Source organism: Lutjanus erythropterus, chromosome 21 (genome assembly GCF_056507025.1).
Source record: "Lutjanus erythropterus isolate fLutEry1 chromosome 21, fLutEry1.hap2, whole genome shotgun sequence".
Classification (NCBI taxonomy): Eukaryota; Metazoa; Chordata; class Actinopteri; order Lutjaniformes; family Lutjanidae; genus Lutjanus; species Lutjanus erythropterus.
The window spans coordinates 7,756,323-7,769,457 of NC_139337.1; the positions used below are offsets into that span (position 1 = coordinate 7,756,323).

A 13,135-nucleotide genomic window follows, 5' to 3' on the forward strand; every position below is an offset into this window, starting at 1 on the left:
TGAGACTTTAAAAGTTTTATGGAAACTTATAAAATATAATAATAGGAAAACATCTTTGGGCATGACCGTATAAAATCAAATCAAAATGCTGTATGAGAATAAATTCAGGTCAAATTCTCACTGTAGTCAAGCAATGTTATCGATCACTCGCGCAATAAATCGAGCCAAAGTGCATTTTATCCATCATATGAAATGGAAGACGCTGACTGGCTGAGGAGAGATTTCTTTTAATAACAAGTTTTAATATGTTTTAATAAAATGACTTTAAAATAAGGTCAGCCTGATATAATGTCAGCTATATATCAAAGAAGTGAACTTTTAGCCGTTCGGGGTCAAGAGAGAGCAATAAACTGACATGCTGGGATCAAACTTATCTAAACACCGCAGCGCCTGCCATGACATTTAACAAATGAAATAAACACAGTCTCAAAGGAGACCAGCATCATTTTTTGCCCCCTCCCTCACTCTCCGTGAAGCTCTGAGGATGGAAAATGTGACTCCAACATGGAAGCATGAAGGTAGAGAGCACAGCGTATTGTCAAACATGTCCCATCCGTCCTCCACGCTGAGTTATGGGACAAGGTGCTTTAATAGGACAATATGAGGGACTGGAAATTTACAGTTCTCTGTCTCTCTTTGCTTCCCCCATTCGCTGTAAACATCGTGGTGATGACATGATGGATGTCGGCGTATCAGAGTGAGAGATTTTCCCTCACTAAAGACCCTGACCCCGACTCCCCCCTTCACCTTTCTTTCTTCCTCAATTCTTTTCTTCTTCTCTCTCTTTTCTTCTCTTTTTTCTCTCCTTTCATCATGTGTGCCATCTCTTTTTTCTTCCCCTTCCACAGTTTGGTTTTTCTCACACTTCTTTTGCCTTTGTCTGACCTGACTCCTTCAGATTCTATTTTTTTGTCTATTTGATTAAGTGAAGTAATGCAGGGTTGACTGAGGTTCAGCTGGAGTAACCTTGACCACTGTGGCTATTCATTAGTGTGGTCTCTCTCCCTTGGGTGGGGGGCTGGTCAAAGCTAATGGAAATAATGAAAAGGACCCCCCCAGCCAGAAGCACATGTTCCTGCTTTCGGGTAAAGTGACATAGCGCCCTCCCTAACCTGAGTCTAACCCCTCGCCCCCCTGCCTTTACCTCTGCCTCACCTCTGTTGCCTTATTCCTGCACCACAGGGGTCGTTAGTCAAACAAACTGTAGGTTTTCCCAACCTCTGTCACCATCTGCCTTAAAGGAGCAGTCTGCGTCCTGGAGAGAGGAGTTCTCTACTCAGCATCAAGACCTTTTACACACACTGTTTGTGTTGGTGTTCATTTGCAAGGAACATTTTCCAGATAGAAGAAAAAGAGACCTTTTTTCAAATAATTGTTTTATTATTTGACTCGTAAATAAATCTGTCACAGTTTATTAAAGGAACTCTTTCTAGTGACCAGCCATATTTTTTCCACTGGTGATTAGTTGCTGTAATATGTCAGCTTACTGGAGGAGACGACTGAATGGCAGTACACACATCTCCCGTAATGACTGGTTTAGATTATTTTTTCTTTATTTATTATTGTAGCTCAAAATTACAAATAGTCTCAGTGGCCTTTACAGTTTGCAAAAAATATGATGTCCCCCTGTCCGAGATACCCTTTTTCCACCAAATTAGCTCTAATAGAGTGATCAGACATGCAATGGCTGTCATACAAACAATATGGAGAAATATATTGACCATTTAATAAAGTACATAACATCTAATATCAAGTAGAGCCAGACAGATAAATTGCCTGTTACCTGTATGTTGACAATAGTTTTAAACCATGTCTCCCTTAAATAATTAGTTCTCCAGAGAGCACTGAGAAATTTTATTTAATTTAAATGTATGGATCCTTATCAGAAATGAAGGTTATTGTTGTGTTTTTTGTGAGAAAAAAAAAGTGAGTGACGGATGTGTTATTGTCATAAGTTTAACCCTAAGATTTCTACAGTGGTATTGGCTTTCAAAGTCCAGTATCAATCAGGCTATAATGTGAAGTAAATATGAAGTCCAGTAAGATAAAAAAGTCTGAGGGGATGTGTAAAAGTTCATTCACCTGTTCTGATTTTGGACTGACAAATGCTCCCACTGACTGTCACCTTCTGCTTGTAAGCAGGGAAATAAGATCAATGTCAGTCCAAAACAATCGATTATCTATCATAGATGATCATATTTTATGTGAGATTTGTATGTTTCTCACACAAAAACACATTTTATTTGACATTATTACTTATGAAATCATATGTACCTTGACCTCATTGCAAAAGAACAAGTATGAAGAAACATGACTGTGTGTATGTGCGTGTTTCTCTATCAGTATCAGCTTTCTTTACACCCAGTCTGTGATCTCCACTGGCCCTCCTTGTGTAGTCAGCATGAGCTCCTGATCCCAGTTCAGTACAAGCAGGTCTTTGTGCGCGACGGCTCGGCTCTCCTCTCCACACTCACACCACGTCCAGGAGGATCGTCCATAAATCAGAGCGCAGACGGAGGAGCGTGGCCTGGGCTTTAGAAGCAGAGTCACTCGTCTCTGAGCTACCAGACATTCATCATGACTGTAGTCCAGCTCAGTCCCTCTGCTGTGAGACGCTCTCACAGCTCCCATTGTTTCCAAGAGGGAATGGACTGTTTTCTTTTGTCCCTCAGATTTTCATTGAAAAATGATCCCGCTGAATAGTAAATTTAATCAAGAGGAGGTGGCAACAAGTGAGAGTTCTGGTCCCCATAGAAAGGTGTGACCTTACCTCCCATAAAGATTCGCCTAATTTAGCACAATATCACCTTTCCTGTCCAATGGACCCCTGGTGCTTGGGGCCACCTGAAGTTACACTTAAGTACACAACTGTACTTTTTCACATGCTTTTGAGGGGTTGCTCCACTGTTACTCACTCCCTTTCTGTCTGTAGTACTCTCTGTTAGATTTCTCTTCGTTGATTTTCCCAAGTTATTAGCAATTATTAATAGTTTTTCAGGTCAATAGCTGAAAGCCTGAAAAATCAGGACAGTTACTGCACAGAATAATGTGGATTAAAATGAATGAAATCATTTCGGTTGCAGATTTCTTCCTCTTTTCCAACTTTATCTTTTTGCCATACGCCTAAACAAAAGCTGAAAAGCTCCTGCTCACTGCAGTCATTGCTGTCTATCCCAGTGAATGAAAGCTTGTAACACAGTGACTGTCAAGAATAGTTTCTTATTTAATTATAAGACAAGTCAACCTTCCTATCATAGTTCATATCATAAAATGGATGAAAGAATGTTAACCTATTAGGGATGAAATGAAAACTAGTTTCACAATAAACCAGGGTAAAATTTCAGATCATTGGTATTACCATTTCAAATTTTAGTTATTGTGATAACAGTGTGTCAGCAGGACTCAAAAAAAAGGCTTGCCTGGGGAAAGTCAGGCGAGTAATAGAAAGAGTTAAACTGTTTTGATTATTGATTAATATTTAAACTAATGTTTCATGCAAAAATGGCAGGAAATGCTGTTTCCATTTTCTTTGTTTATTGACATATCCCTTTTGGACTGACAAAACAAGATGTTTAAAGACATCACCTTGGATTTTGAAAAGCTGGGATGGACATTTTTCTATTTTCTGACATTTTATTGAAGTTGCAGCCTTAGATTAATCATGACAGTATTTATTGTTGTTTGATAACTGCTAATAAATAAAACAGTTTCTTACAGAGGCAAGTAAAAATTGACTTCAGGCAAGTAGATTTCTGAAGAAGATGGTTTACTGTATTTTGCATCAGTGAAAACATTCAGCAAAGGACATGATGCCATTTCAAATCATTTTGAATATGAAACTTGGTGAAATTATTATATTATAACATTTTCAGCACATTTAACAAAACCATTGTAACAGTGTTAACCATGATAATTTTAGTCACTATAATCTTGATATCAAATTTGTATGCAGTTTCATCTCTAACAGCTAAATGATTAAACTATGATATCAGCTAAATCTGTGGAGGATTGCAGATGTTGCTAAATAATTGTTAAATAGATAATCATCAAAATAATAATCTCTGTGTGAATCTCTACAGAAGACAGTGGCATGTTTTAATTTTCTATCAGCATGTTTAATAACCTGATATGTTGTAAATGCATGTGTGAATAATCTGTGCCTTCTCCTCTTTAGTTGTCTGAAGAGCTGGACGGGAAATCGGCCAATGGAGACATCAAAGAGCTTCTTCAAATACTGGCCAAACCTTACGTGAAGGTGCGTTTGGCTCCTGTTCTTCATCACAGTCTTTATTCATCTCATATTCAACAATGTTAAGGAACTACAAGCACATATCCTCTTTGTAGAGGACTACAGGGTTATCTTAACAAAACATAAAAATATCAGGTAGTTCTTGCGATCGCAGAGTGAATGAAACACAAACTTTGGCTCCTATTATTTCTGATGTCAGCACACAAACAGCACTGCTATTAAAGTGATGTGATTATCATGCTTTGCACAATATAATATGGCGCTTAGATCCAGCCTGTGCTCCTTCATGTCTTCTTGGCTGCGTCCGCTGGCCTCGTTAGCCAGACGCAGACAGCCACAAAATAAATTTACACGTTTTTATTTTCAAATGCATAACTCTGGCCATCCATCAGGCCCTCCAGGTGTCTCAGCCAGACGGAGCTGCCTGCACGATGGCGGGATAGAAGGAGAGCTGGATGGGCTCCTTTTTTAATGCACTGTCGTCATGCTGATTCTGCCTCTGCCAGAAACAACAGCTCAGTATGAAGTCCTCCCCCACCACAACACGCACACGCTTACAGTACAGTGCATCCAAAAATTCAATACTTCTTAGTGTCAAGGGTTGTGAAAAGACGAGGGGGGGGGTTCCCATAAGGATCAGGCTTACAAGTCAGATCAACGAGTCTGTGCTGGTGAAGTAATGATTCATTTCTTCAATTAAAGCAACACAGTTACATACATATAGAAACAGATACAGTAAATGTGAAGCTTGAGAAAATGGGGTTACGTATTATCCATTTCATCACACTTACCAGCAATCAACACACATGATCCCACATAGACGTATGATGGTGGATACACACTCCAACACACTCCCGCAGCCACTATCCCGAAGACAAACGGTCGCAATCTATCACGGCTTTGCTCTCCTACTTTGCTTCGTGGGGACGTCGTGATCTCTTTTGTCTCTGTCAAGCCCGAAGTCAAATGCACCGGCAAACGATCACTGCGCTCGCCATGAGGCATGCCTGTGTCAGAAATCCTGCGTTTATTATTTTGATTACGCTTACAGCGGAGGTATTTGGCGTGGCAAAGGTCAATCCATCAAAACACAGAGTTAGTCAAAGTCATGGATCAGGAAGACGGGCGACTTCAACCGATGAGGTGAGGAGAGGTGAAGACAGGAGACAGCGCTGTGGGCCAGGTGTGAACAAACACTGGCCAAAACAAAACGCTACCCTTTCATGGATGTGGTTATAGACGTGGATATTGTCTCAGATAAAACCATCTATATCCCTTTTTTAGGTCTTTGAAGTTAATATTATACATCTTAGTAAGTATAATCAGTCTTAATCATTAAATATAGCACCGTTGTATACGTGTCCAATCCTGTCTAAATTTATGTGATACATAAATACTGCTACTTTTATTTTTATCTGTGTGAAGTCACATACAACTGTGGAAATAAATCTAACAAGAATTGAGTTTTGCCAATTGGACTCCGATCTATACAAACAGATTTCAGGTCATTGCTGTTTTCTTGGAGTGTCTGCACTTTTTCTCATCTCACTTAACAGACGTTGTGGCCACGGCAACCGCCACGTCAGACTCTTCAGCCCAAGAGTTGATCTCAAAAACCCTTACCTCAACCCCATCTGACCTTCTGGTTTCATTTAGTGTCTGTCAGTCAGTCTGTCTCAATGCTCATCGTTTAGGTATCCTGTTGAATTGAATGTATCCTTGTTTAGAGTATTTTTTGACCTTTAGTGCTTTAACTTAACTCACCTTTGCTGATGAAGAGATGTACTCCAGTGTGTCAACAGACACACAGGCAGTGAAACTTACATTTCTCACTTTACTGTGTTTATCATTATACACCAAAATCACAAAGGCAAGTTCCGTCTCTGTGTAAACCCACTTGCCCCACTGGATTCTGATTAGAAATCGCTGTAATTGGATGTAGATTTCAAACACTTCTCAGATTATTCACTGTCACTGATGATAAATCTTAACCTCCAACTCCATGAACAAGAACTGAATTTAAACCTTTAAACCATGACTCAATGATGTCAATGATAAACAATAGCTAGATTTTCATCCAAATGTATTGCAAAATTTAAATCAGATTTTGAGAAAACTGGCAAAAGAAAATGCGGATGAATACTTGTTTCCATCCACTAACGTTATGCAATTATTGGGAGCTGGTTCACTGAGAGAAGCAGACTGAGACGGCAGTTCTCCTGTTGAGTGACATGATACCACAGCAGGAGGAGAGGGTGCAAGAAGATGACTGAATTAAATGAGTCCCTGTCAAACTTTAAATGGTGAAAAACAATGTCCAAAAAACAATGGACATGTGGCATTTTTGTTTTATGTATTAACTTGAGGAATGATACAGTCTTTTCTTCGCTCCACACAGAGTTGACGTTTTAGTCTGCCATGCTTTGTCACATTTTGCTTTTATCGATACAGCAACTTTTCCACCTCAGCCAGGTTGTAGAAACTTTTTGGTATTTTGAGATTTCTTCTAATTTTTGGTTTCCCCTCAGTCCGTTTTTTTTTTTTTTTTTTTTTTTTTTGATGCACAAATTGAAAATGCACATAAAAACGCGGATGTACACTGGTACAAAATCCTCTCTCTAACTTATGTTTTGTCTACTCAGGAAAGACCTCACCAATATTTACTTGTTGTCTGTTTACTTTCTCTTTTCACTGCTGTCGCTCTGTTCTCCCGCCATCTCCACATGTTGCTCACCCGACCCCCCACTCCAGTGCAGAACAAGGTCAGCCAAACAATTCTGCACCAAACAATGGAAAATATTCGGCTACTGCTTCTTTTATTGCTGGCCGACAGCGCTGTTAGAAGCCCAGAAGCAACTGGGCCCAAGGAAGCAGTGCATGGGCAATTTTTTTATCACTGAACTAGGGTCTGAACAAAACTTTCTCAAACATTTCATAGCTTTGAGATGCCACAAAAAAAACTCTTGTACAACATGATTGAACAGTATGAGAAATCCGTTCATCACAACACAAAAGAAATCTGGACTCACAATTCCTGGATCTTCTGCGATGTTTATCTTTTTGATATATAACAGCATCATAAGTGTCCTGCTCTGACATTGCTTTGTATTGTTCCTCTGTAATGAGGTCCTTTAGAATAAATACTGACCAAATAAAAGCACTAATAAATGTAGCCAGCTTAAAAAGCCAACCATTAGCTGCTGCTGGCAGCTGGTCTCTGAAATGATGCGTGCCTCATCTTCACCAGCAGCCTGACAGCTGGGAAGAAAAGACAGAGGAGACTTTTCTCTTCTATCAAACTGAAAGACAGACTGGGCGTATTGTTCCCAATAAGGACAGAGCGCCTTGTGGATTAAAAATGTGTGGAAGAAATCCACCAATTTGAACAGATACTTGAAACCACACTGTCCCACAGTATCTGCCAAGGTAAATATCAGTTATGCAAGTTGATTGATTTAATATATTTGTTAATTCAACTTCAGGACTATATTTAATGTTTGTATAGCTCAAAGTTTTGTGAGGATTCAGGTTGCATTGCCGTGCTCACAGCAAAACATCTACTCCTGCTGAAAGATCAATTGTGATTTTGTGTGACTCATAAACAAAGAATAACTCATTCAGCAAACATTTCACAAAATCCAGTATTATTTTTAGCTCCATGTAGACTGAATGACCTTAATGTCTCACAGATATTGCTCATGTGCCTTAATGATGCACTTTATTAATATGAGTCCTCCATGATATACAGTATAAAATGTTGGTTTGTTGGGTAATAAACATTAGGGTCTGGGGTTATGCGTCAGTAATGACCTGTGCTCTCATTTTTCTATAATTTGAAAGAATGTCTGAGTTCACTTCAGCTCATAGTTGAAGGTGTGCTCATTTCTCACTGAAGTTTTTACAGCCAGGACAAATATCCTTCAGCAAAATCCATTACAGTCTCATGAAACTGTCTGGGAAAATTATTACCAAAACACTGGCTAAAATTAGACTAAATTTAAAACTAGTCCCACTGACTAAAACGGAACAAAAACAGAGGACTAAAATGTGATTTTAACTAATTGCAATTTTCAGTAAACAACTAAGACTAAAACCAAATTTAAAATCCTTGTCAAAATGATTTTTTTTCTGACTTGTTTGAATTAACACCAGCTGCAGCTCTTTTGAAGGAAAACATCATACCCGATGTTGTCAAGTTGAGTGATTGACATCTGCATGTGTTCACACACTTGCACACAGTTTCTCCGCCTACTTCCTGACCTCTACTCTTGTGCATTGGTTTGAGTCCATCACCGGGTTTTGAGCGTCTGAGCTGGGCTAAACGCTCCCGCTGGCTCTAGAGGGAACACTCGGTCAACAGTAGATTAGTTCCAGCATCTTGGTTTGGAGGGAGGGCTTTGACTGTAATATACTGAGGTATGTTCTTGACTTTTTCCTGTCATTGTGTCTCAAACTGTAGGCAGCATGTGGGCTTCAGGAATAAAGTATTAAAACTGTGCTCTCTTTCTGTCTCCATCTGTCCTCCAGGGCACTTGATACCATACCAGCCAGGCCCAGCGTAAATCACAGGGCCGGGGGTGTAAAACACAAGCAGATGGCTGCTGCCTTTGAATGGCGTCTCTGTGCGATAGTAACTGTATCACTCTTAATTATGGCTGAAATGATCCATTCCTAGGGTGGGGATATAAATCAGGCTCTTTAAAACTCCCCCCCTCTCTTTCTCTTCCTTTCTCTTTCTTGCCTCAAACTTTCTCTTTTACGATCCGCACATGAAAAAACAACTTTCACCCATATTAGCCCCCCTCAGCAAGACTAATATTGACAGTGATGAAAGTGCCAATTATGATGGCCGGCTGTTTCCGCCGGCGTGTACAGAGGTAGGTGTGTATTTACACGCTTGCTGAATGTGTTTGACTCGGGGCGGTGCGTGCTGAGGTTCAAGGCTTACAGAGTGTCAAATCCCAGCTGGCCTACAGCGGCGCCTCCCAACGCTCACAGCAGGATCCTTCCCGCCTGGGGAGAGCAGTTACCTCGCACCGATCCAGCAGCGCCAGCTGAAAAAGGAGTGGGCCGGTGACAGGACCGGGGGGCTTTAATGAGAGGCCAATGCCAGGAATGTACGAGCTGGTTTATTTAGTCAAGCTCAGTGATCTGTTTTTCTAGGATCCCTATTATGCCTAATGAACACAAACACACGAACCGAGAAAGGACGGGACGACTGGAAAACAAGGGTGGTTTCGCTTCCCTTCATCCTTCTCTCTGTCGCTCACTCTCCTCTCCTCCTCAGGCCTCAGCTCCAGGGCCTATACGAGGATATAACTCTAGATTTGATTATGCGGCTAATCCACCAACACTGAGGCATAACAAGACCCACTGACTCATATCAGCCCAGGAAGAGAGCTTCCATACAGAGGCCTCTGTGTGTGTGTGTGTGCAAAATATTTGTACCTGTGTAGCTGTACTCGCATGTCAATGGTCACCAGCCAGGGCATGTACCATGTGCTATCTATTAGCATACAGCTGTTATTGCTACTTCCTAGAAAGTTTTTACAAGGAATTAGCTGTGGCTCTGTTACGGGTTGTTAGGCACGGCCACAGGGAGAATGTGGCGGCAGGGAGCGATGCCAGATTTAAGGAAGTGCCATCGATGAGAGGACACTCTAAGGTCAGGATATTAGGCCTGATGGATCGAGTTCAGAGGAAACCGCAACTGGCAGGTTAGTGGAGGAAAGGTTGAGGTGAGCATGAGAAGGAAATGTGCAGAGACAGCACAATGAAGTTTTTTTCGATGAGAGTTCTCTTAAATATATAATATATATAACATTTCCACTTTAAAATGTCTAAAAAGACTCGACCTATATTTTATATTTTGCTGAGTTGTGTACATTATCCCAAATGATTCCAACAATGGCCAAGCCCCGAGAGATCCATAATTTATTCATTTATTCAATGGTGTGTTTCCTACTAGCCGCTAGTTGCTAGAGCTTCGGGGGGAACTTGGGATATGTCAGAAAGTGAAGCAGAAAGTCGGCAAGCATGACTTAAAGTAGCCTGAATAAAACTTTATTACATTACCTCGTCCATTAACCTGATTTCTGCTGCGTCAAATACATTTTCATCTGTAATTGTAGTTGTTAAACAATGAAGACAACAACTAGGGACGGGTCTATACCACTTTCATGTCTGATATTGATACTGAGAGTATCTGTAGAATCCGATCCCGATTTTACCCCCTGTTAAACAGCTAAACTGTTCATATCTTTAATATATGTTAAAGGATGCGCTTTGCTTAGACTAGCCATCTAAAAAACATCAAACTGTGAAATAGATATTCTACTCCACTAAAGGAAGGCATATTTAGCCCACAACATGACTCAGTTATACTTCTGCTTCATTTTATTTAAACGCACAGAGAACTTTAAGCAGCATTGGTCAGCACCATTCAAACATCTTTTGTTGTTGTTTTAATGAGAAAGAGACCTCAGCAGCAGCACTTATATATTGTATGTTCATCTAAGTCTGTGAGATCCACATTTCGATTTCCTGAAGCCCAAGTTGACATGTTCATACTTCTCATTTGTTCAAACCAGCAGCCCAAAATCCAACTTTTTTCAGTTTACTGTGATATAAAACAGAGAAAAGCAGCTAATCCTCACATTTGACAAGCTGGACCCAGCAAATGTTTGACATTTCATTGATAGTTGTGCTTGATTTATGACTTGAACTGTTGAGTTCAAGTTGCTTTTGAGTTTTCTTTATTTCCGCTGGTTAAAATCAGACAAATGGGCTTGTTCAATTGGCCAAATCATTGCATCAATCAACTAATGAATTGATTAATTGACAAATTGTTTCAGCACCACTCCAGCCTTATACTGTAGGGACAAATGCTGCCCTGCATCAGCCAAACACTGTAGTTCTCCTTTCTCGGCAGCAGGCCCACATGAGTGTCCCACCCTGCTGAGAGGCTGACGGACGCCTGGCTGACCCACATGTTGTCGCGACCCAGATCAAGTGCTGTGACTGACAGTCTAATACCATAAAAAGAGCCACAGCACCGCATGTATCTAACCTCAAATTCAAAAAAACCTCCCTTTTCTCTGGGTTCTCTGTCACAGCAGAGGCCAGCTCTCACCAAAGGGTGTTTTTGGAAAACTCTGGGAATTTGATACGTAGCCAAATTAATACTGTTTTTCTCAAACCCCCTGTAGGAGGGAAAAAACAGAGAGAAAGACAATGAGAAAAAGAACAGAGAAATATATGATGGCCACAAAGTCCAAACCTGTTATATTTTATTCATCTCTGAAAGGAGTGCTACTTCCACTCACTGGCTGTAGCTGTTATGACTTCATATATGTTCACATGTGGCGTTGGGAGTCTAAGAATGTAGCATGACTGATTTCATCACAACTGCAACTGTGAGCTCGCCATCGATGACTTGACATGGTGCTATGAACACAATATATACGTTATATCAAGGACAGGTTTGGGATCCCATTTCCATTCAGTTTTCTTTTATTGTCCTCATCTGCAAACAGTTCTTCGTTTCCAGTGCTCCAAGAGAATATTTCAGTACCATAATGACAGCATCTCCAGTCATACAATACAATACAAAGTGTTTATGTACGGCGCAGATGAAACCCAGGAGCACACTGTCAGGCCTGTTCTGAGAAACGGACAAACTGATGCCGGGAACATTTTGGAGAAAATACATGAAAGATAAAACCGAAGAAGAGCAAACAAGAAGAAGAGACGATTAATGGCATTTGAGAGAAGTTTGGACAGAGGAAGCAAGAAAAGAAGATAAATTCAGGGAGGAATGTTGAGAAAGAGGAAAAACATGGAATTAAATATGTGTTGTTCTGCCAATTTGAGTCCATTTGGGGGGTTTATTGGGTCATTTTGTCTGATCTGCACCGCTCAAGTGGGTGAAATTTGAGTTACAACCTTAGTATCAAGATTAGGTATTGTGTAAGAATTGATAGGTGAATGAAAGTAAAATTCCGGTTATATACAGATGACGTCTTAGTTTAGCAGCTCTGGCCATCACTTCTGTTGGTTCTAACATTGCACTCACCAAGTTAACTGCAAAAATCTTGGAACACAGCAGTATCTGCTATAACAAACTCCAGGAGGGGACAATGGACAGGAACAGCCATGTTATAAACAGGTTGTTAACAAATCAGCAGTTCAGCCAGATTATCTAAACCACTAAATTTTGAGGTGAAGCTTAAAATGAACACACTTGAAATGTAAAAACCCCTCTGTCACCTGGTGCTCGCTCATGATGGGAATTGTTGGAGCTCTCTAAATGATCATTTGAAGAGTACAGTCTCGACCTGCTCTATATGAAAAGTTCCTGGAGATAATGTGCTCTGATTTGGCACTTTACTTAATAAAATCAGCTTAACTTTGCTCAGGAAGGCTGTGTGCATGAGTACTGACAGTATGGTCGTTCCATGTTGAGCCAGGATGTTCCTTGATGTTAAAAAATGAACAGTAAAGGTAATGATGTTATCACTTCCTTTCATTTTCTATTATAAATAAATTTGACTCATCTGGGGCTTTATTTAAAACCTGCATGACCTGATATTTCTTGACCCAGTTGACTTCTTTTTATTAATGTTGCCATGTTCTTAGATCTTAGCAGCTGTCTTTGTAGAATGAAATTTCATAAGGCATTTTAGTCCGTTATTACAGATCAGACACAGTGATGAAGTCATCAAATCAGTTGAATGTTTGTTCTACTCCCCTTCCCACGTGCGACCGTGGCTGATTTTCTTTTGTTACAGTTCTGATAATAGCCTGCCATAACTTCCTGTAAATGGTCTGAAAGTCCAAACTATGCAAAAAGAAATATTTTCACATTAGAAACAAACTTAACCATGG

At 40.2% G+C, this 13,135-nt stretch overlaps 1 protein-coding gene across 2 annotated transcripts in view; it reads left to right on the forward strand.

Annotated features, from left to right (window-relative positions):
- The window catches only part of mpp7a (MAGUK p55 scaffold protein 7a), a 169,663-nt gene that overhangs the window by 76,603 nt on the left and 79,925 nt on the right, over positions 1-13,135 (forward strand). For both annotated transcript variants that reach the window (XM_084747404.1, XM_084747405.1), the window contains exon 5: positions 4,175-4,255. In XM_084747404.1, the coding sequence (XP_084603530.1) occupies positions 4,175-4,255 (81 nt within the window). The remainder of the gene's footprint in view (positions 1-4,174; positions 4,256-13,135) is intronic.